Source organism: Haemaphysalis longicornis, unplaced genomic scaffold, assembly GCF_048455015.1.
Source record: "Haemaphysalis longicornis isolate Haplotype H1 unplaced genomic scaffold, Haemaphysalis longicornis Haplotype H1 scaffold_3, whole genome shotgun sequence".
NCBI lineage: Eukaryota > Metazoa > Arthropoda > Arachnida > Ixodida > Ixodidae > Haemaphysalis > Haemaphysalis longicornis.
This window is the reverse complement of record NW_027526335.1, coordinates 3,357,792-3,381,567: the sequence shown is the minus strand read 5'-3', so window position 1 is coordinate 3,381,567 and position 23,776 is coordinate 3,357,792. Positions and strand designations below refer to the sequence as shown.

The window sequence follows — 23,776 nt, the reverse complement described above, 5'->3', positions numbered from 1 at the left end:
TAAGAGCTGAATATCGGTTCTGCAGCGCAATCCTGAATTCTTCTACTTTACGCCTTACTGTTAGTTCCTTAATCGGCTTCTTTCGTACTAGCTTGTTACGCTCCCTCCTCAAATCTAGCCTAATTCGAGATCTTACCATACGGTGGTCACTACACCTTACCCTTTCGAGCACTTCCACATCCTGCACGACGCCAGGCTTATCGTATAATATGAAGTCTATTTCATTTTTATGGTTCCCATTCGGGCTCCTCCACGTCCACTTCCAGCTCTCCCGTTTGCAGAAGAAGGTATTCATGATGCGTAGGTTATTCCATTCTGCGAACTCGACTAGCAGGTCCCCCCTGCTATTTCTAGAGCCCAGACCATAGTTCGCAACTGCCTTGTCTCCGGCCTGATTCTTGCCTACTTTGAATTATAAGAAGTTGTAATGATCAGAAGTTCTTATAAATATGACTCGGGGCAACATAACAACTTCTGCTGCCATGTAACGTTCCCATATGTTTAATAATGGAATAGTCACATGTAATACGGAGGCGCTATTCATATTTTTTTAAAAACACGAATGAATGATTGCTTTGCCTTCGCATGAGAGTTCAAAACAGTTTTCAATGCCCGGAAGGGCAACAAGTTGGTTGCGAAATTCTTCTGCGCTGGTCAAGAACTTGCGAAAATCAGCAATGGCCGGAAAATTTTGCCTCTGCAGCTGTCATGGGTGGTTCCTCCGTTGGCTAGGGCTCTTTACTGTAACTGCTACGAATTTAACAGAAGTAAAGAAAAAATTGGCACCTATCCATGCTGTGAAGGTGTTGGAAAGCAAAGCTGTAACCGACACCCACAACAATTGCCCATGCGACGTCACTCGAATTCACACACCTGGCTCTACAAAGAGTGAAACCAGAAATTCTGCAAGCCGTTACCTGGGATTCGTGGGGCCGGCGTCCTGAACGCAGAAGCGGCGGCCATGACTGGGCTAGAGAGGCGTCTGGCCCGGCCGCGTGTCGGCAGAAAGAAAACGGAGAGGAGGTCTTCAAAAGGTGAGGAGGAGGGCGGCACGCGCGGCTACTGATTCATCTCTCTCACTGCCTCCCCCTCACTGTGGTTTCATGTGACGCCTCCAAAGAGCGCGCTCCCCCTCCCCTGCTGCTGAATCAAAACCAGCGTCTGTCTCCCCGTCTCCACGCGGGGGCGTGGCTTAGTTGCTAAGACGACGACCTCTCGCTGCGCTTCTCTTCGGGCACGGGTTCGACCCCTGGCGGTGCCAGCGCTTTTATTCAGCCTGGTTGGGAGTGTCTTGTGCCGCACGCCACGACGGAACTGTTGGCTGGCAGAGGCAGAAAGCTTTGCTTTAAAAGTACCAATTAACCAAATGTACGCAATGGGGCAGTTTGAATTAAGCGGCTTTAAAATACATTGAAAACATAGCGGAAAATTATGGGTTTTTTTAATTACCCGAAAGTTTGAACTAACTCAGCTCGAATTATCGTGAGTCTACTGTGATTAGAATCAGCGAACTGGCTCGGTACACGGCTTAGTCGAACCGTAAATCTACCGCAACAAAATAATGTCGTTCGAGCCAGAACGCTAACCGACCGAACTCTGCGTGCCTGCGTGCGTGCGTGTGTGTTTGTGTGCATGCGTGTGTGCGTGTCTTGGTGCGTGTCTTTGTGCGTGCCTTTGTGTGTGTGCGTGTGCGTTCATGCATGCATGCGTGCGCGCGCGACACAGCGAAAATAGGGTCATTTGATGCCGACTCGTTTGTGGAATCAATTCCTGATAGTTGATGAGGCCACTATTGTCAATGCCGGCCGTTTAACTCGCTAAGATCCGGGGACCACGCCACAAGGTGGGATAGTACTGGTGTAACCGTGCATTTGCATATGCGCGGTAGTGTTGGCGATGATTCCTAAGGGTTGTGACCTGAACTCGAGTTGCTGTCGTGCTCCTGGACAATCGTGGCATACTCATTCCGGCATTGTAGATAGCGCGCAACGACGACGGCGGTTACAGTATACGGCAGAGCATTCCCGATTCAGGAGAACTTCCGCAGTCCGCGAAAGCCGGGTGGCATGGGATTTGAATTATCGGGCACCGTAATTTGTAAAGATTCGACGTTACGGGAAATCGCGGCACATTTTTTTAAATTAAAGCATCTTCTTTTTTGTAAAATTGTATATGCCAGTGCACCATCGCTATCGATAAGAAAGCGAGAAGTTATTGTGCGGTATGTAAACTTCAAAATACTAAATAGACAGCAGCTTTCCATTTCTCCTGCTGTCATAACGAAGCACCAGAAATGCGAAAATTATAGTGTACAGCACACGTTAGAACAACGATAAATTACCAATATAAATTTAAGTACTTTATAGCGATAAAGATTGAGAAAAGAAGGAACTTCAGCTTACGATAGGTAGCTCCAAAAGCAATAATGGAGCACGTTTTGCGTTCTGATAAAAAGTATGACAAGCTATTGGTGCTCAGAAATCGCACAAATATAATATAAAATATCAGAAATGGAGTTTGTGTCATAGCTTGTGACGTGTGCCCAAGTTTTAACAGGCATGAGGAGCGTTCTCCGAAGGTAGCGAAATACGAACATTTTTCTATATAAACATTACCGCAACGCTAGAAAACCTTATGGACAGCATTTTGCACACTCCTACTGTTTATAGTGCAAGGTTCGACCAAAACTCTTCAGGCGAGGGTGATTCATTGATGAAATACAAGCAGGCACTCGCCTTGTCAAAAAAAAAAATGAAAATTTATAATGTATAGACGTCATGTTTGTACACACGTGAAAATCATGTTTGTACACATGTGAAAAACGCAAATAATTGCCCGTTTAGGCTTTCCATAAAGGCGCGCTGTTTTGGCGGTGGGCTGTCTTAAAGCTATGCCCTTTTGTCGCGTGATTTTTAAAGACGATAGTCTTTCGTGGGCTACTTAAACTCAGAAGTTTTGGTCTGTCTGTATGTCTGTCTGTCCGTCCGTCTGTCTGTCTGTAACTCGATTCAGCCACCCGGCCAAAGTAATATGCCTACTGCGCAATAGTCTTGTATACTCACAGCCAAATGTAAACGTGTAAGCCCGGTTTATATGTTGATAGTTGTCAACTTTGTTGAACAAGAACAAGAGATTACGGAAATGTAAGACAGGAAATTAGTACACAAGGGATAAGTACAGTGTTCCTTTATTAAAAAATTCATGGATGCTTGGTTTTTCGATAGAAAATGATATTCTACATCTACTGCAGAAAACCACCGCCTCCTGGCGGCATATGAAAAATCACGCGGCCACAGCAACGAAAGGTTCCACTAGCTGGGTTCCAAGTACTGCTTGGAACGCACGTGGAGCACGGCCACGCGGTTGTATAAACCTTGTAGTCAGCCGCCTCCATTCACGCGCATCTCCGCCGTACTGCAGCGCTGGCATCGAGTAACCCGGCATGTAGCAGTGGAACGCGCTAAATTCGAATCAACTTGCGCAAACCTTTAGTGTGTTTACCTCGGGATGAGCGCGACGGTACATGAACGGCATGAGAGGTGAGCGGGAAAGCAAAGGGGGGCATTTCCTTGGCAAACGTCTACAAAGACTATCGTCTTTTGACGACATTTGCAACGAAAGGAGCAGATACGCGGCCATTTTTTTGTTGTTGTTGTTGTTGATGTGCTTTTTTGTCGCGGGCTGTATTGCCGCGCGCTGTTTTGACGCCACCCCGCGACAAGGACAGTGTAGGGTTTATTCACTTCACTTTCAGCTACCTCCTTTCTGTACCCGTAAACCCACGAATGGCCCTTAGCAACAGGAGGCGGACAGCTTCAATGTAAAAATGCAATAGTCCTTGCTAGCCCACACTTGCGCTTATGACCAGGAACGAGAGCAAGTGATAAAATTCAAGTGGACAACGGTTACAGGGCATTCACTCCGGTATAATTTATGAGTTCCGAAAGAAGGTTGAAGCACGTAGCGCCCACACAATGTCCCCGGCTGTTGTGCGCATCTAATAAGCGACGCCGCGGTCCCAAACAAAGCGACGTCGTCCGCGCCCTGATCAGCTTGGCTCCTGCATTTGCAAACTTGCCACACAGTGGGTTCGGGCGCATGGCTGAACACTGCGAACGCGTTCGATGTTCACGCTCACGTAGATAGGGGGAGAGAACGGAGCGCCACATTTGCAACGACACCTAAATAAAAATGCCTGCTGCCTACGAATTTCATTAATGATGGAAATATATTCTTATGGTCACACAGTGGTCTTTTGCCAAGCTCCTAAATTCAAACTCCGCAGCCCACACAACTCCCAGCTGACTACTCTTGGAACTAAACAAACTAAAAAAAGGGAGCCCACCGTTCTTACCTAGTAGTTATTAGTTCAGGGGTCGCTTACGGGTGCCTCGCCCCCGTGTGGCATGACCATGGGGGACTGAAGCTAGACTGTACTTTGAGCTGTAAATGAAAAATTCCGACTTTCGTCGTTGTGGTTGTTGTCTCCCCATTGTTGGCCAGTGCATCCGCAACAGCCCGCGTACGCTTCGGTGTGATGGCGTGCTGCTGGGGCCTTCCACGAACCTCTGGGCTGACGCAGGCAAAGCCGAGAGAGAGCGCTAAAGAGCCGCAGATTCAGAATGGCGTGCACGGCGCACCCGGGAGAGCAGGTGCGCTGCACCGGAAGGTTCGGAAACCGTCGAGCGTGCTTCCTAGTCATCGCTTAAGTGGCTTCCAGCCGCAATGAAGCGCACTCCTCTCTGAGAGGCGGAAAAAAGGAAACAGCCGAAGCCTGCGATGCAATCAAAAATGCAGATAACGACAGCCATTCCTCCAACCTCCGATGTTCCCGTGTCTCGGTTTGTTCTCGTTATTTCTTCACGTTTATATCCCGGTCCTCTCGATCGCCGCTAACGTGTGCGGACACGAGCGGATACCGTCGCCATACGTGTGCCCCGGGGAGCCTTACTGAATGACTGTTAATATGGAGGGGATTTAGGGGGCTTGTCGAGTTTTTCGGATCGGTGGACTTCTCCTCTTATCGCCATTTGAAACTCTCTCTGTCTCCCCTCTGTCCCTTCTTCCTATTCGCCAAAACAAATACCACAACCTGTGCAGGTACGAACTCTCGGTGTTCTTATTTGCTTTCGAGCCCTGAATTTTGTTCCCAATCTATCTCGAAACTTGAAGCAGCCATGGCAGTGTCATGATGCGCATAAATACGTGACCTTTCTTTTTGGCTTGGTGTGGTGGCTCAGCTACGGATACTTCTTTCGCCGTTCACGTCGCTGCTAAACCGCATCTTTTTTTAGCGTGACCTCATATTTTTATGCCCCGATAATAAAATACAACAAAATTGTTTTGTATCATACCGTACTGAATTATATTTGAGTTCGCCTACAGATATCGCTGCGCTTAAAAAGCTGCGTTCTAGCTCTACAGTCACTCACTGGTCTTATTATTATGTTCCTGCTGAGGAAAATTTACAAATCCCTCAGAAAAGCACCAGCCCGATGCGCTTCTCTAATTGCATTTATTTAGTTAAATGCGGCCTACTCATGCCGCACTATTTCTACAATATGTTCACTTTGTATCAACCAATGATTTCTTCGAATGGATTGACTGCCACGTATATCCTTCACTCCACAAGGCAACACTATTTCTCCGATGCCTAAAGAACTCTGCAATGTTGCCGATAAACGCTTTCCCTCTTTCTTTCGAGACTCCAGGCACGTGAAAACTATAGTTATCGCCTATTCTAAGTGCTGGATGCGTTTGTTGACTACGCTCTGAAAGCATTTCAGGTGTAGAAAATAGTCCGCTAGAACGTTTCAAAGTCCCTTTAAATACTCATTTGCTATCCTTAGTCTTCGAAATCAAACTGCTATTGCGGACATCATAGTTTTTAACACACAAAATAGGCTAAATTTACGTAAGTGGCGTCATCATCATAAACAGCCTGCTCAGGCCCAGTGCTGGGGAAATGACTCTCCCATTGACTTCCAACACTCCAGTCCACAGCTGGCCACTGAATTTCCCTATTTCATCCCTCCTTCGTGTTATTGGCCTTCCCCTTCTTCTAGACTTGCCTCTTGGTATCCGCTCTGTTACCCTAATTTCCCACCGGTTTGCGGTTCGTCTCACTACATGGCCAGCCCAAGTCCATTTTTTTCTTTACTTGAACTATTATATCATCCACTTGAGTTTGTTTCCTGAATCATAACGCTAGGAGTTACCTCTCTCATAATTCGTTGCATGGCCTGTTGAACCGATCCACGTTTCCTTTCCAGTTGTTTATAAGGGCGATGTGATGAATTGCCACGTGAGTGATTGACCGCGCAAGTGAGACAGCCAGAATGACAGCGACGATGACGAGGAAGAGGGGCCGCGTGAGTGATCGCGGAAGCTGGAACGAGACCAGGCGCCTGCCCTGTTAGCTGTGATTCTTGCGCGTGTTTTTTCCGGTCCGAAAAGCTCAGTTGTTCTAGTCAAAACTCCACTTACAACTTTCAACCAATTCCATTTTCTTTCTTTCTGCGTATAAATATCGAGGTGTATAATTCATTTTCCGGTGTCTCAAGCGCGTGCATTAGCCCTTCTCACGCCCGATTTCTGGCCAATCCCCCACGTGGGTATGAGCCCAGTCACCAGGAACAACAACAACAACAACGCGAACGACTGGAAGCCAAGTGACAGAACAGGGCGCGGTTACGTGGAAACTACCCAGTGAGACGCCTGGTCCACGGGCCGCCTTGAGCAGGGCCGTCGCTACCCTCCGCCAAGGCTCGAGAGCGCGTCTGGGCGCCGTCACTAAAGGTGCGGTGTGCCGACTGCTGACGTTCCGGTCTGGCTGTTGGGCGCTGCCGTTCCCGCTGTTGGAGCGGCTAGAAACGCGTCGCGACTGAACGTGAGCTGACTTGCCTATTGGGCTTTGCTCTCGGACCTTCCGAATTGCGAGACTATTTTGTGTACCTTCTAACTGTTGGCTGTGCTTCCGGGTGACCCAAACCCGTCCTGTATATGACGTCCCACCATCTGCTGTCCTGTGCTTGTCCTCCATCCTGTTAAATATAGTCTTCGACGTGTTAACCAGCGGTCGACTCTGCCTGCGTAGTCCTCGGCCCTATCATAACAGGAGCCAATGTTCAGCTCCGTATGTCATCACCGGCAGTATGCACTGGTTGTAGATTTTTCTTTTGATTGACAGGGGTAGCTTACTTTGCACTATTACCCGCCGCGGTAGCTCAGTGGCTAAGGCGTCGTGCTTCTAGGCGCGAAGTCGCGGGTCCGATTCCTGGCTTCGTTGGCCGCTTTTCTGATGGAGGCGAAAAGCAAAAACACCCGTGTGTACGAGATTTCGGCGCACGTTAAAGATCCCCAGGTGGTCAAAATTAATCCGGAGGCCTCCACTACGGCGCGCCTCATCGCCTGCGTTGCGTCGGCGCGTGAAACCCCACAATTAATCAGCTTTGCACTATTTCGGAGTGCTTGCAGAGTGCTCGCCAGCCCCTACTATTCTGCGCCGGATTTCTCTCCCGTGGTTGGGGTCAGCACTAACCTTTTGTCCGAGGTAGTCATATTCTTTTACTACTTCTAGCACTTCGTCTCCTAAGCTGAAGAGCGCTCTTTCGGCGTGCTTACTCCTCGTTAATTTAGATTTATTCATATTTATTTTTAGCCCCACCATGGCCATGATTTCTAATCGTAGTTCCTCAAGCATTTTTTGCACGTGTTCTGCAGTCTCACTCAGCAATACTATGTCGTTTGCAAACCTCAAATGGCTCAAGTATCCTCTGTTTATCCTTAATCCTGTGTTTTCCCAGTCAGACATTCTAAATGCCCCCTCCATTCATGCTCTGAAGAGTTTTGGATAGATGGTGTCTCCCTGTCGTACTCCCTTTCGGATCGGGAATTTATCGTTTTGCTTGGGAAGTGCTATCCGGCCCGTACATCCTTTATATATGTCGTCTAGAAGTGTTATGCGGGTCTCTTATATTCCCTGGTCCTTTACGGGCTTTAGCAAGGTTGTGGTTTGTACTGAGCCAAACGCTTTCTCATAGTCTATAAATGCCATGTGAAAGGGTTTAATGTATTTTACGTATTTTTCTATCCCTTGATTGACAACATGGATGTGATCCATGGTTAAGTACACCTTCCTAAACCCAGCCTGCTCCCTCGTTTGTTGGGAATCCAGGCTGTCTCTAATGCGGTCAACTATATCTTTGGTAAGCGGCTTGTAAACAACTGAGACTAGGCTGATTGGAATGTAATTCTTAACCCCCTGGTTTCTCCCTTTTTACGAATCAGAATAATGTTGACGTGTTCTGCGGCTATGGGCACGTATTGAGTCCTTAAGCATTCCGAAATTAGTGCCGCAAGCTCTTCCAGTACTATATGTCCTACCTGTTTCAAAAAATCCACGGTTACACCTTCGTCACCTGCAGCTTTTCCTCTTTTCATGTCCTTGAGAGCCTTTACCGCTTCCTGTTTAGTAACTAGTGAGAAATCGCAAGTCAAGCTTGTACTCTCAGTAGTTTCCCCTGATCTAACGTCGCTGGCATACAGACTGGTGAAGAATCGTTCTGCTAACTTTAGTATCTCGTCCATGTTTTTCTTAGTGTGATTTTTCCGGTTTACACGCATGCAATTTTGCATCACGCGTAAAAGAAACCGAATGTGCGTTTTCCCTACCCGCTTCACGCTTATATGGAAGAAAACCACGCATATTTCAGTCACGTGGTGCTCAAAACGAAATTTACGGCGTCAGAGAGCGCGTTTCACGCTTACTGTGTATGAAAAATTTTAGAGTGTAATGTTACTCCACTCGTCTCTCACTGCGTGCATTCTGTCTTTGCTGATGGCAAGTTTCCTCTTAGTTGCTGTCAAACTTCCTTCTATTCACAGCATTTCCTCGATCACTGTTATATTATGTGCATGAATGTCGTTTGTTCTGCTTCTGTTAATCAATTTAGATAGCTCTGCTAACTCAGTTTGATCCACCGCATTTGACACCTTCATGTTCTTACGTTTCGCAATTATTTCCTTTGGTTTTTTAGTTAGTTTTTCTAGTTTCTTTTCTAGATACTATCTCTACCACGGCTGCTGGCAATTCTGTAATTGCCGTTGTCAGGTTGCCATTTACCCTGTCTATACTATACTCGTTCTCCTCGTTCAGAAGCGCAAATTTGTTTTGGCGAGTTTTTTAAAACTCCTCCGTCGTGGCTTTGACTGACTCCATGCTGTATATTTTACTTTTCACGAGTTTTCTTCTTTCTTTTCCGAGGTTCAGGCTTACCCTGCATCTAACCATATTTTGATCGCTGCTTCGAACGCTACTTAGAACCGCTACGTCCTGCACAATACCTGGGCTGTCACTTAAGATGAAGTCAATTTCGTTTTTTGTTGTGCCATCAGAACGTTTCTGTAAAAAATCTAAATACGTCTGATGCACGTGTGTTTGTCAAAAATGAATTCCTTGCTGCAGGCTTTATTTTTAGGCCTTGCTAGCATAGACCAAAGACTTGTTGCTACACCACTTATCAAAACACTTGCCAGAAAGTGTCCACGAAGTCTTGAACGTAACACGTTTTCACCAGAACAGGATCTTGCAGCCCTGGTGTACACTCTTTCCTAACAAAACCCTTATCGCTTGTATTTGACTATCGACTTGGTGATTTAGAAAAACTGGCGTTGGAGTTTGCAATCAGCACTTACCGCGACATCTTTTTAGAAAGGCTGGTGGTTAACACAGGTATCTTCCGGTAAGGCCAGGGGGTTCAGCAAGCTGTTATTTATTTATTTATTTATTTATTTATTTATTTATTTATTTATTTATTTATTTATTTATTTATTTATTTATTGTTACATTCATAGCAGTAATTCGTGTTGGTTGTAAAACGGAAGTGAGATTGGTCACAAACAGGTGAAAAAGAGATCGTTGTTTCGTATGCTAACCAGTTTCTCTGGCAACAAGTTCCAATCACGTATTATTCTTGAAAAAAAGAATTTGCAAAAATGTTTGTTCTGTGAGAATACTCTAACGCTTTTGGGGAATTATCATGACACCGTGATATGTAGTTTGACTCGAGGAGATGCTGTTTTGTGTCGACACCGGTTTTATTGTTGTAAATGCAGTGAAAAATTTTTAAACTTAATTTTTTTCGTCTGGACTGTTGTGGTTTCCAGCTCAGGGTAGCTTTAATCGCCGATATGCTATCCCCAGACTTAACAGACTTAACGTTGTTCCTATCCCCAGACTTAACAGAAAGAATTACGTTTTCGTATTTCCAGTCTTTGGGAACAACGCATAACTCAAGTGACATTTTGTAAATTCTAGCTAAATACTTTGCAATAACGTCATAGCACCCTTAAGAAATAATGAGGCGATTTTTGAGCCAACGCGAATTTGAGAAACAAGTGGAAGTTTGTTACCGTACCTAAGTGCAACGCCGTCAAAGCTACTATGTGATATATTTTACGTGTCATCTAGCGAAAGTTTATGGCCACAAGTAACTAAAAATTATGCTGTGGATTTCAGAAATATTAGGGCGATAAGCTTTTCTTTGTCTTATATTGAATCGGAACACTCCTGTTGATGCGGAATTCTTAAGAAAACTTTACTTAAAGTGACTTTCAAGCATTGCGCGATTGCGTTTTGGTGGAAAATGCATTGAAAATATGCAACAGGGCTTCAAGGACATGGATAATGTGAGGCAGATTAAAAATGGCCGCGTATCTGCTCCTTTCGTTGCAAATGTCGTCAAAAGACGATAGTCTTTATCGACTTTTGCCAAGTAAATGCCTCCCTTCAGTTTCCCGCTCACCTCTCATGTTGTTCCTCTTGCGTTGCGCTCCTCCCAAGGTAAAGACTTCAAAGGTTTGCTTAAATCATTTTAAATTTCCCGCGTTCCACTGCTCCAAACCGGGTGTCTCGTAAAAAGAATATAAAATATTGAATGCAGTAGAACTATACATGGACAACAGGTGAGTCATCTTGGCACCACTAGCAGCTCTTTTCGAATGCTTTCCGAGAATAATTTTCTTGGGCACCCCTGAAGGCACACAGGAAGTAAGCAAGCTCTTCATTGCTTTGCCATGAATTTCGAAAATAGTTCACAGGATCGTACTCTTAGGGGGGAGGGAGGGGATTTGCCAAAACTTGTAAGCGGTGGCTATTTAGTTAAGTACTAAAATGGTAAATATGGGAGTAAAAAATAAATACAACCAGCGTTATTGCTTAGGGTAGGGTGATGCGAAATTAAAACATCGTTTCACACCTCTCAGTTTCATTTCGTTCACATCTTCTTCCGTTCACTTCGTCGTTGGCATCTGAGGACTGATCCTTTACTGATCCCCTAATTGCTATCTGAATTCATACAAGCCAGCTCAGAAAAGCAAAAAAAAACACTTCCCAAAACACCCACGCAACAGTCCAAACAGTCAAGCCAAAAGCAAACGCCCATCGGGCAAACAGATTTGGCTCATGTCGATCCGTGAAACAGCAGTGTCTGGCTCATTTTCGATACGAACTACAATCTGCGTACGCGTCTTGAGGGCATTATGTCGACGATTTTCTTGCCGCCCCTTTTTTAATGGAAAAGTTGCCGGGTTTTCTTGTCACTGCAATTTTATCCGACTTAGTTTCGGTTTCTGTATCTGGCTCGTTTCGAAAAAAACTCCCCCATTGGCGATAGCCTTCGAAGCTTCCAGTTCCGTAAGATGCGATCTGCACTATAACCATCTATAATGATGTCTTCCATAAAGTGGGGTACATCACTAATAAATGACGGTAAAGGAGCAGTTGCCATTTCAGCACTAGTTTGCACAGCTATACCATCCACTGATAAAGACTGCGTAGAAATATCCCCTTTCCTGATTTTCTTTTCGTATTTCCAAAATTGTTTCGGGTATCGCTTAAGGTCCATGTTCAACCGGCCGAAAAATTCTCTTTTCGAGTTTTTTTTTATTGCAATTCTAGCCTTATTATTGGCGTCTTTCAAGGTCTGTTCATTAAAATAACTGTTTTTTTTTTTTTGCAAAAACATTTATAGGCTCGCCTGGATTTCCTGATTATTTTCCAAATTTCCGCGTTAACCAAGGTTGTTGTTGTTGTTGTTTGCCGTTAAATATTTCGACGGTATAAACGTCTCAGATAGACGTTCTACTTTAGTGCGAAAGAGACGTCAAAGATCTTCCAAGCCCAGGGGTTCAGACCACCGAATAAATGTTTTTTAAGTGTGATTTTAATTCTGCAGAAATAGAGTCATAATATCCTTTGTGAAACATGAAAAATAGGCGATGATGTTGCATTTGATTCAAAACACTAAGTAAGAATAATTCTTCTATAACTGCCATGTGGCCGCTTATGCCAGGAGTAACAGGCATTTTATATATAATATTTATGTCGTTACATGACCCGAAATTCAAGATTTCATTCTGCCTGGTAGGTTCTAAAACGTACTGGTTGAAGCCAAACATGAACACCAATTCTCTGATCTCACAGTAATGCTGACAAGTATTATGTGTCAGGTTTTCTGCATTCCAATCAAGGTCGGGTAAATCAAAATAGATTAAGCTAAAATTAAATTGATAAGCAATGGCCGCGTAGCCTTGACAACGTTGAAAGTCACCCGCATCCATTTCAGCATTGCTTCTCTTTGGCGCAAGTTTCAGCAGCAGTAAAGTGCGGCTGTGGTGAGCGGCCCATTTTTCTCGCACGCTATTTAAGGAATAAATCAGAGCCCCCGCGACCCCATGGGTGTTGTGTACTGGGGCGGTATTCTCGTAACTGTCCCTTTCGAAAACGTTCCTTTTGCGTCCCTTTCATCGTGACGTACTTCCGGTTAAGCAGTGGGCCTTTTATTCAAATAGCGTAACTGTTCTTGCGAACTCATTTTAAAGAAGTGAAACCGTATCAGAGTATCTTTTATGTGTTTATTGTTCCGCGAGCGAACTGCGACGAAAAATCGTCTGCTCCAAATCGTCTGCTCCGAGTAGCCACGGCTCATAGCTCCGTCGTGCTTGCATGGCGTCACATCCGGGTGTTTGCTTTTAGCCAATCAGGGCTCGCTCAAAAGGGACACTTTTGAAAGGGACACAAAAGGGACAAAACACGGGAATACCGCCCCTGGTCACTGTGGCAAGCATCTCAGTTTTCAAGGGCACTACTCTACATAATGCGCATAGTGCTTGCGTCAACAGTGGGCGCCCTTTACACTGTTCATGTTTATTTCCAGTGTTTGTTACAGGTCGCCCTCACCTTCATACTCCTTGGCCTGTAGCACTGCCCGGTTGATATGAATAACACCATCGGACACCAAGTGGGGCTAAACTGTATAGGTACAAGCACACTAGGGAAGCTACCCGGGCACAAACAGCGCTCTCTCGGCAAAAATAGGTGGCCACCCTGTTGTAACCACTCGGCCGAAACGTCCCTTTAAGAGACGCCTTCATCCTGTGCTGGACACGAGCAGGCTAATAATGATGATGATATACATTTACATTACCAGCATCGTTTCTGCATCCCTCTTTCACGCGGGCGATATTTCCTTATTGCGACCTTTGTACGCACGACAACTGTAGCAGTTCTCTTGGTGCTTTCGATAACTCCTGTCGCTCACCTATTTTCTTGTTCTACTTTCCTCGCCCGCTCTCCCTACTGGACCCTCGTACTTTCCAATTTCCTTTTCCTCTATTACCCATTTGACCGTCCTAAATGCTGTGCCCGCATCACTTCAAACCTCCTCCCCTTCCGTGACGGCAACCAACCCACCCAGGACTGTGACTCTCTGGGCTCCGACTCCCCCGTGCGACGGGCCCCGGACCGGTTCCTGGGCTACGCGCCCACGCCGCCGCCGCCTTCGTCGCGCCTCAGGCAGCGCCAGCAGCACTACCAGGGACAGCAACACCGAGTACGGCCCGCGGATCAAGAGCGGCAGCGGGAGCAACAACGCCGCGGACTCCGCCAGCGGCGCCGCCGCCGCCACCACTGTTGCTCGCAGTTCCTCAACTGCATGCTGGGAAACGAGCGCTTCCGCGACGAGATGCGCCGGCGGGCCGACCCTGGCACCACCGTCAACAGCGTTTCTCAGATCGACAGGGTGTCGCGCGTGCTCTTCCCCTTCAGCTTCATAGTCATCAACCTCTTCTACTGGCTGAGCTCGGGCCGGGACCGCCCGGTGGGCTGGGACGTGGAGGACAACGCGTGATCAAGGACGATGGGTGCCTGTGCGCGCTTTCTTACGTGGCCACCGTTTAGTCTTGTTGTGATCGAGGTTCAAGCGCCGCATCGGCGCTGTCGTCAGCATGCTGCTGCATTGAATGTTGCTTCTGCATACCAAGTGTCGCGTACGGTAGTATGCCGCGGCTCTCAGAGAAATGTCCGTTTTATACACTGTTGTGATCGCGCCCTAAGTGAACACAAGAACTGTACGATCATTGGAAACAGCTTTTCAAACTCTGCACTTGGCTGGATTCAAAGAGGTGTCGGTGGCCGCAACCGTATCTCCTCGACAACTTCAGTGAAGCATCAATACTTATAACTAGTAAAAATTTTTGGTCCCACAACGAACTGTTGTAATCAATATTTTTGGGTGATTGTGACGCTTGTTTATGTAATATCTTGCTACTGCTGCTCTAGACAAGACCAGATACGTATGAGCATAGCAGAAAGAAGACTGAGTAAGGCTTTATGGCTTGGAGACAAAAAAATTCAGTGTTCGTAGTCAAATAAGCAATGTTCATGGGAAAAGGTGGCTATTAGGCTAAAATGCTGTTTCAATTGCTATTTATAGATCTTCGATTACGTAGATTATAATGAAACGTTGCTTAAATTTCAATTCGTCTCGGGGGCACGTGGGCATGGGCCTTCACTTGGACCCTGAGGACTTGAAACGTCTTGTAGATAATTTGTGCAGTGCATGCGTGCTTCCTTTACAGTGAGAAATAGGATGGAACATATATACAAAGTTTATATTGCCAAATATACATATCTAGAAGTACTTTCGAGCTTGTTGGGATTTTTAGTAGTCTCAGAGCATATAGTCTTTGTACAAAATGCACTTTCCCCTTTCTTTACAGCTGCTATTCGACAACGATGTCGAAGAATCTTTCAAAGACGTGTCCTCACCTAATGCACATGCCCGTATTTTTTCTCCTTTTTCTCGACAAAATGTGCCAAGTCGTTGTTTACCTGCCTGTAATGACTCGTTTTTTTAGGTACAAATATCTAGTAAATGTTGTTGGTAGTCGCACTAGGATTGAATTGACGCTCTATGACCAACGAATGTGTATTGCCCTCTTGTTTGCGTGTTAAGTCCTACAATGTGTAGGTATGGCACGCATTGTTCCTGTATGTTTTGATTATGGGCGATGTGAATAGCTCCATGACTGTAGCAGCTCGTATAATTTCCTATTACCAGTAAAGTGGCTAGTTGGGCAAGTTGGTACGGTATATGGTACAACAGCGCTAAAGACAAGATGCACACGAAAGGAACACATCCCGGGGTGATCAAAATTATTTCGGAGCCCTCCACTACGGCGCGCCTCATCACCTGCGTTGCGTCGGAGCGTTAAACCCTACAATCAGTCAAGAGAGGAACACAGGACGAGCGCTAACAATCAATTGACATTTATCGATCAATTTATACAAAAAGCAATCATCACTCCGCCTCATGTTCTAGGCACGAAAACCCACATAAAGAAGAAATAATAATCTGAACGGAAATGTAGATGAAATGGTAACACATAAAAGGCATGAACCAACAGGCACCGTTGCTTCTTATCGCCGTAGTGCCTTCTTCCGGAAGCCAATTTCTGCTTGTCTCGGGGCTAAAGACGCCTAATAATGCACGCGTCCTTCATTCTGCGAATGTGAAAGGCCTCTACAATCTCTCGCTATTTTTGCGACCGATGGCGTGATAGTACCTTCGCGCACAACGCCCGTCCTGTGTTCCTTTCTTGTGTACCTTGCATTTTGCGTCGTTGTTATACCATGTTCCCATTAGCTGCACCACCTGTGTTCACAAACGTCATTTCGTGGAATTCGCACCTTCCCTCTTCCTCTCGCTTATTTTGTTTATTAAGTTTTATGTCGACCTTATATAAGGTCGGTATCATCGACAACTGGTAATATTAAGAACACACTTAAGTTTTCACAGACCTTCACACAATAATTCACCGTTTGCGCGGCCCATCCCTATACCTTTTTGTCGTCTATTAGTCTCTCTCTCTCTCTCTCTCTCTCTCTCTCTCTCTCTCTCTCTCTCTCTCTCTCTCTCTCTCTCTCTCTCTCTCTCTCTCTCTCTCTCTCTCTCTCTCTGTGTAGTAGCTGCCGATTGTAGACAATAACGGAGCAAGGGCCGGCTATTTAGAAGGAAACTGAAGGGAATTTTCGAAGTTTGATTTGTACCCGCATAGTGCAGTTGACTATGTAATTCATTTGACTATTCAGGGGATTTCTGCACCCTCAGTTCATCTTTCGAACAACAGCCTTCTGTGGAGATGACGTTGCCTATGGCGTTCTACTTATTTTCAGTTTCAAATAAAACGTAAAGTGAATGTCAGTTTGTTTTCGGAAGGTCTTCCCGGGAACAATAACCCCATGCTGTACTTTTTTACCGAATAGCTTCTTTTGGCTGCCGTGGCAGTTTTCTTGATCTGACCGAATGAAGCCACTAATAGGAAAGGGAGAGCGCCTAGCGGATAGGGTTCGGAAGGGCGGGGGGGGGGGGGGGGGGTGGAGTTGCAGGTTGCAGGGTCAAGCAGACGAGTGATTTATTGGCGAGTGAGAGTTAACAGTTGTGTGACTTCTTGCGCCCAGTATTTAGCAACGGCAGTTTTCATTTCTTTCCAAGAAGAAGTATTGTGCTGGTGTTCGTTTCACTAAATCAAGGTACCGAAAATGCTGTCGATGACGTGGACGACTGCCTCGCCAAAATATTCGCCTTCCATTGTCTAAAAAAAACATTCCACAAAGTATTCATGCATTTATCGTCGAACGTGGCTAATATCTTAAACTGGTGCCTTCAGAGTCATGCTGGAGCACTTTTTGTTCAGTCATCCACGCACACATAATTGAGCAGGATGAGTCAGGTCTTCACTTACTCAGGAAATCATTTTCGGTGGTTCTTCATGTAATTCTCTTGCCACTGGTCGCAACTTGCCGCTTCGGTTTATTGCCATTGCTTTCACAAAGTGTTAGCCCTTCAAATGACAGCCCCTGTGCTCCCATTGCTCCCTGTAAACTACAAAACTATGCAATCATAATCTTTCGTTTACGTTTCCACAGATTTTTGCAATTTTTTATTACACAACAATAATTTGAAAGGTACGAAACATAACACACACGCATGCGTTACACTTCCCAAACTCGACCCTTACGTCAATTTCTCGCGACTGCGACAATGCAACACCAACTCGCCACTAGCCGCCTCGGAACACCTGCTGTCGATCATACTGCCTCCAGCTAAACTACTTAGTCTGGCCCAGTGATCACTCACCTGTTACGCTAACAAAAATAAAGCTACATAACTTGCTGAAATACTTTGCATGTCAAATTTCGCTGCACGTTAGTATCGAAGAGAGGTTGCCTGTAGAGCACAAAAAATACCAATTTACATGATATTGCGTTGGGACGCTTTCTACGGTGTCGCCCGGAAATGTATGTTAATGAAAACATCAGTGTACACGTGTTTTGTGCGCTCGTATTTTTCTTGTATGAACACATCTATATCACTCGCAAACAGGTGCAAACTGCTCGGAAACGTATTTACACGTTTTGTGACTTTTGCAATACACCCCTCCTCGAAAGAAATGGCAAACATTGTGCATGAATAGAAACCCCACCTTGGGCGTGGCGAAGCCACTTACGTAATACGTAGAGTGATGTCCCGCTTGCAGCGAGTGTTATCTTGTTTTTCAGTCTATAAAAGCTTAATCCATTGTGCGTTATTAAGTTTGTATTCAGAGTGTTTATACTTAAAAAAATAGGAACACTTCTCCGCGTTTTCCTCTCAGCAATATGTTTCCTTCGGTTTTGAGCCTTACGTGTTAGCATTGATTGAAGTATAATCCGCTGCCATCGCAGCGAGGGTTCCTTTTTAAAGCAAAGCTTTCTACCTCTACCATCCAACGGTTTTTTTTGCCACGTGCGGAACAATAACCTCCCAACGACTCGAGGCAGCCCGGGGGGAAGGAGAGGCGGGGGGAGGAAGGGGGGTGTTCACTCACAGAACACACTATAGATGGCGCGGCGCACTTACCCAGGCGGAGGTGCCTGCTCGCTGGCGGCCGTGTCGGCGGTACGGCTTTGTCGTCTGCTTTAGCTACGGTTGTTTTGGGTATGTTTTGGTGCAGCTTCGCGTTCATTGCGCGCTTCCTTCGCACGGCTTGATTAACTTGTTCGACAGCACCTCCTGGGTAGCCCGAACCCGACGGAATTAAGTGGTCGTACGGCAAAGATACGTTAAGGATTGGTTTGCAGGGCGGGAAAGCAAAATGTACAAACCACATACAGACATCTGGCCGCTAGAGAAACGCCACCCTTTGGGCAGTGCTTGCCATGAATGGGACTCCGTTTTCTAAATTGGTGAATACCAGTTCGCTTGTGTTTTAAGAGGTATTACAAAAAGCGAAAGGAGCAACTGCTTCTGATAAACAGCGATTATAAATGTTCCCTCAGCTTTCTCGCAATTCTCAAACTTACTAAACTAACTAGTTTAAATCGGCATAAATGTGAACCACTAAGCTCACATACCGAATTGTATCGGTGTCTGCGTTTGTGGCGCGCGGTGGTGTAGTCCCGAGCTAGCAGATCAGAGTGGCTAGGTTCCGCTGTCTCACACTTCGAAAGATGCTCCTCCTAATTTCCTTTCTGCCGACGCACGGCCGGGCTGCAGCGGCGGCTTCCGCCGCTCTAGCCCGGCCGTGGTCGACGCTGCTGCGTTCAGGACGCCGCCCCCGCGAACTCCAGGTAATGGCTGGCAGAATCTCTGGTTTCACTCTACGCAGAGCCACGTGTGGGAATTCAAGTGACGTCGCATGGGCAATTGTTGTGGGTGTCGTTTAAAGCTTTGTTTTCCAATCACCTTCACAGCGTGGATTGGAGCCAAGTATTTTTTTCTTCGAAGAGCTGACACCGCATAGGCAAAATGTACTGACTGCTCATTTTGTATTTTTCTCAATTTTACTAGCTAGTGAGTAAAGAAATTTTAGCAATTTTTCTCCATATTTTTGCTCTCGCATGTACTGTTCATGTATTTTGTGGTGAAACACCAGCTATTTTACGAGTGTCAACAAAAGAAAGTAAAATAAAGATGTTGGCGTGTTGTTGTTCGAGCTGCGGCTCTCTGTTCTTTTTGGAGCAGTGTTAAGCTCCGCACAAAAGAAAATCAAGGCTCTTCGTGGTAACGACAAAGATGGTTCAACCATTTTTCACTGCACCCACTATCATTAATCAACCAGATTTAGGAGAAATCCTCAACGTGGAGTAAGTTTCTGCGAAGGAAAGTTTGACATCCACCTGAATGCAGCCAAAAGGCTGCAAAAGAAAGCTATACAGCTTCCTCAGAAACTTCGCAGTTGAAGAAAAATTCGTCCTGGTCCACGATTCGAACCCGGGACCACCGCTTAACCGAATCAGTCGCTCTACCAACTGAGCTTATCAGGAGGCTAGTCGTTTGTAGCGCGATAGCGAATTGATCAACAACGCGAAGTAAAGAACAGGTGTTAATCGACCAGATTTAGGGGAAATCCCCAAAGTTGAGTAAGTTTTTGCGAAGGAAAGTTTGACATCCACCTGAATGCAGTCACTTGTAGCGTTATTTCATTTCACTTCCTCTTTAATTATAAGTCAATTTAGCTCGTTGTAAACCAAAAAGAAATATGCAACTCTGCAGCAGCAGAACGTGCCAGATACAAAGGATCCGACAATTCTCCGGAATCGCGCCGCAGTGGTGGTAGCTAGGCCACCAAACTTTCAGCTATCCACATTTCAAAAAAAGACGGTAGTCCTCTTTCGGTAACAAGACGACCGTTTCGCGTCCTCTCGTATCCCAACCCGTGATTTCGCCCTAATCTGTATTCCTGCACACCTCGTTTCGCAGGCCTATAACCGAGCCGGCCCTAAAGGGAGAGACGGCAGGTAACGAAATTCCGGAGCGAGGGCGCTGAGCGCTGCAAGTCGTCGGGGTTAATGGTGGCGTAATGTCTCCAGAGGCCCGAAAATCTGCTTCCAAATAGACGCAGCATCACTCGTCTCGTCAGCCGAGTACGACCGTGCCTTCGTCGCAGGTGCAAGTAAGAAAGCACCCCGCGCAATGGGCATGGAATTAAGGTGCGGCCGCAAATACCCGCGTCTCTCGCACTCCCTCAATTAACGGCCAATTTCCAACCCTATGTGCTAACACCCCCGGCCACAAATGAGCTCGCTGGCAGTGAATTTTTTCACTGTTTTTGTTGATGTTGTTCAGTACGGACTCCTGCACTCTTTTCCTTATGCGAGGCAGTTTGCATGTTTCGTTGGAGGTATTACCTGCTAATGAAGCAGTCTTGCATAGCGACGGCTTACTTTCCAATAATTTACGCGTCTTTCTTTTAGTTTATTGCATTGCTTCGCGTGAATGAAAGTAAGCCTGATTATATCGTCTGTCGAGCAAATCCCGCCTGACCTAATTGGGCTGGTGTGCTAATTGATTTGAAATGAAGTTCCCGCAACACTGTCCGGCCGATTTTTTCTTACTGGCCAACTATTCCCGGCCTCAACAAAAAAATTACGCCTAATTTCTCTCGATTAGTTTTCAACCTTTTTTTTTCTGTTACCATTACGTGCTCTCGTATTGTAGTGACAATTTAAACAAAGACTTAAAGGAGGTGCAAGGGACACTAACGTTGGTACCTTGTTCCTTATGGTGCATCTAATACTGGCAAGAACCGAATCCAAAGGTAACAAAACAGGCATAGAGCGCAACGTAACGTCCGTAAAGAGCGGAAATGGTCGGGAAGAGTCGCGCAGGTTATCAGGCGATGCTTCGTAGCAACAGCTGTTTGGGAGACTCAAGTCCTTCCGTTAATAATAACTTTCGCTATAGAAAACCTAGCCTTCTTGCTGCTGTTTTGTTTCTTCGGCCACGTTGCAGCTCCTCTGCATTTTCTTGTATCGGAAGTATTCCCGCGATTCCGCTATTTGACACATCGTAGGGGAGTTCGTAGTATCGTATGTTTCATAACCGCCACTCAGCTGCCAACCCTAAACAAATTCGAACAGCTGACTAGGGTATTTTAACCGATTTATTACTCCGACAACACCTACAGCAACTATTTTCACTCGGAACGATTATAAAAAAAAATTACACCATCTTCCCGTAGGGGAACCCTGAGTAGTATGCAAAGCAGCCATGGGGTCGATTCAAGTGCCCATTAGTTTTCAGTTCGTCGTTTCCGTTAGGTTGAGGTACGTAGCTACCGTTATATTTACAGTTTGGTTTCCATGGTAACTACCACACTTTTCACTTACCGGAACTACGAAATGGGAAATTGCGTTGAGCCCATGGCTGTTTCGCATACTACTCAGGGTTCTCCTACGGGAAGATGGTGTAATTTTATTAGATGCGACGGAGCTATGTCCCTCCCTTGTCGTTGTTGCGCCGTCCACACCCCCACTGCGCATGCTCGGCTTGCTGAACGCCGGGTGCTGTCTTACCATTTAATGGCTCATGGAGTGACAGTGTTACCGGTGTCTTCCTGGGCCGGCCCGAGATGAGCCGAGCATGCGCAGTGGGTGTGTGGACGGCGCCACAACAAGGGAGGGACATAGCCCCGACCATGAGATGCTGGAGCGACAGTGTTGCCGGTGTCTTCCTGGGCCAGCACGAGACGAGCACGCTTCCCCTTAAAGGGCTCCTGGAGCGGCAGTGTTGCCGGTGTCTTCCTGGGATGGCGGATGGATGGACGGCGGATGACGGAGCCGAGAGCAAGAGATGCTTTGCATCTAAAACATGTGGTACACTCTGCTCGAAAACACACGTGGAGCTGCTGCCCAGCCCCAAAATGCACTGCGCCAATATCGTTCCCATTCACTGCGTACTTCCGAAATGCAGTTTGGCATTGAAAGTGTAATAGAAACACCGCCGATGCATCCCAGCACGAGGTACTAACTTAAAAGAGTGAACTCTTTTTCCGCGACACGAATAGTACGTTACGTATTTTAAAAAACTACCCCTCAGTTAACGCTGACGCCAATGTTCCTAGTTTTATTTATAGGGAGTTCTCACAAATCATCACACGAATATTTTGGGGGGATCAGGAAGAACGTTTCAAGGTAACTTCGCCTGTTCCGTTGCCTTAGCGCACGAGGAAGAAAATTTCCCCGAAGTAGCCTCGCTCCTGAATGACACCGCTCCATTAAACAACCCGAGCTCTCCGAACGCGGAGGTTTTCAGCCAGAAAAAAAAATAAATAAAGTTCATCTGATGGTGATATCGATTACAAAAGATCTACGGTTTTTTTACTGCTGCAGCTGATATTTTCTTTGCAAAGTTTTGCATTAGAGAACCGAACCCTTACGTTAAAAATTATTATTTCAAAAAATTAGCTACAGTAGTATCGAGCTCTCATTAAAGGAAAGAAACGTCACTTAATACCTTAGGATGTCGCATTCTCTCTAAACTGTATATTAGGACAACTTGTATTTTTCTTGTCTAGTTCTACAATTTTTTTATCTTTTTTAGCAGTTGTGGACCCAAGCCGGCTGGCTTCAAAATGTACATGGAAGGAGATAATGAATACCAAAAAGATTAAATCAGAATTGTCACTTATATAAATTAATATTACATAATTCCTCAACAAAGCGCAAAGGAAACTATGTATTCTATAGGTTTCACCACGTGGATCTGTTCTAAGGTGATACCAAGGGGACCTGACCACCAAGCGCGCTACAAGGCGTTCAAAGTCGATACATAGAAACCAATATGTTCATTATTGAAGGAATCCTTTTTTTAGGTAGCTAAAGATTTGTCACATATAAATATCAAAAAGTGATATTTGCTGTTGTGACAACGAGTTCATTGCTTGAGAAAGGCTCGTGCGCACTCCTGTTATAGTTTTAGAAGGAAGCTTACTTAACCTGAAGGCATCTAAGTGAAGTGATGTAAACATGCTCTTTTGTATAAATTGCGCTGGCAGGTTTGCTTACACCTTGGAAAGGCGATGTCCAAATTACAAAAATTTCTCGTTAAAATATTTTCGCTCCCAAAGCACGAGGTTTTTTTTAAGTACCGTATGCCGAATTGAAACAATAATAAGGTGCAGTTTTATTATAGCACGTCTTGATCGTTCCAACTACTTTAGCTGATTAGTACCGCGAGTACTCAAAAGTTGCAAGCACCGTTGTAAAAAGTCGTTCATAAAACGCCATAAGGTGCCGCACATTGACATCTGCTGCACTTACTCAATCACTTACCAATAATCCACTTTCACGCTCCATTGGGTGAAACGATGAGCTGCAGCACCTTTACATGCGTGATCGTTTTTATCCTGGTTCCTTGTCCTTCACAAACACGAAAGAAAACGCAAAAAAATGGTCACCACAAGAAAAAAATGAAGGAAGCTCGCACTAAGGCGTAAGACTTGAAGGTAGCGAAGGTCGCAACCTTCACGACCGTCACGACGGTTTACGTCCACAATTGCCGCCGATTTGCTGCTTCTTCGCTGCCGCAACGACCTTTACTTCAGCATTGTTGCTATCAGTGTGAGCTCCTTTCATATTTTTTTGGAAGTGATAATCATTAAACATCACCTC

General features: G+C 45.7%; 1 protein-coding gene across 1 annotated transcript in view; it reads left to right on the top strand.

Moving 5' to 3' along the window:
* Nucleotides 1-16,683, top strand: part of LOC144173873 (gamma-aminobutyric acid receptor subunit alpha-2-like) — a 118,962-nt gene extending 102,279 nt beyond the window's left edge. Inside the window, exon 11 of the mRNA XM_077702166.1 lies at nt 13,758-16,683. Within this exon, the coding sequence (XP_077558292.1) occupies nt 13,758-14,189 (432 nt within the window). The 3' untranslated portion in view covers nt 14,190-16,683. The remainder of the gene's footprint in view (nt 1-13,757) is intronic.
* The last annotated feature ends 7,093 nt before the right edge of the window (nt 16,684-23,776 follow it).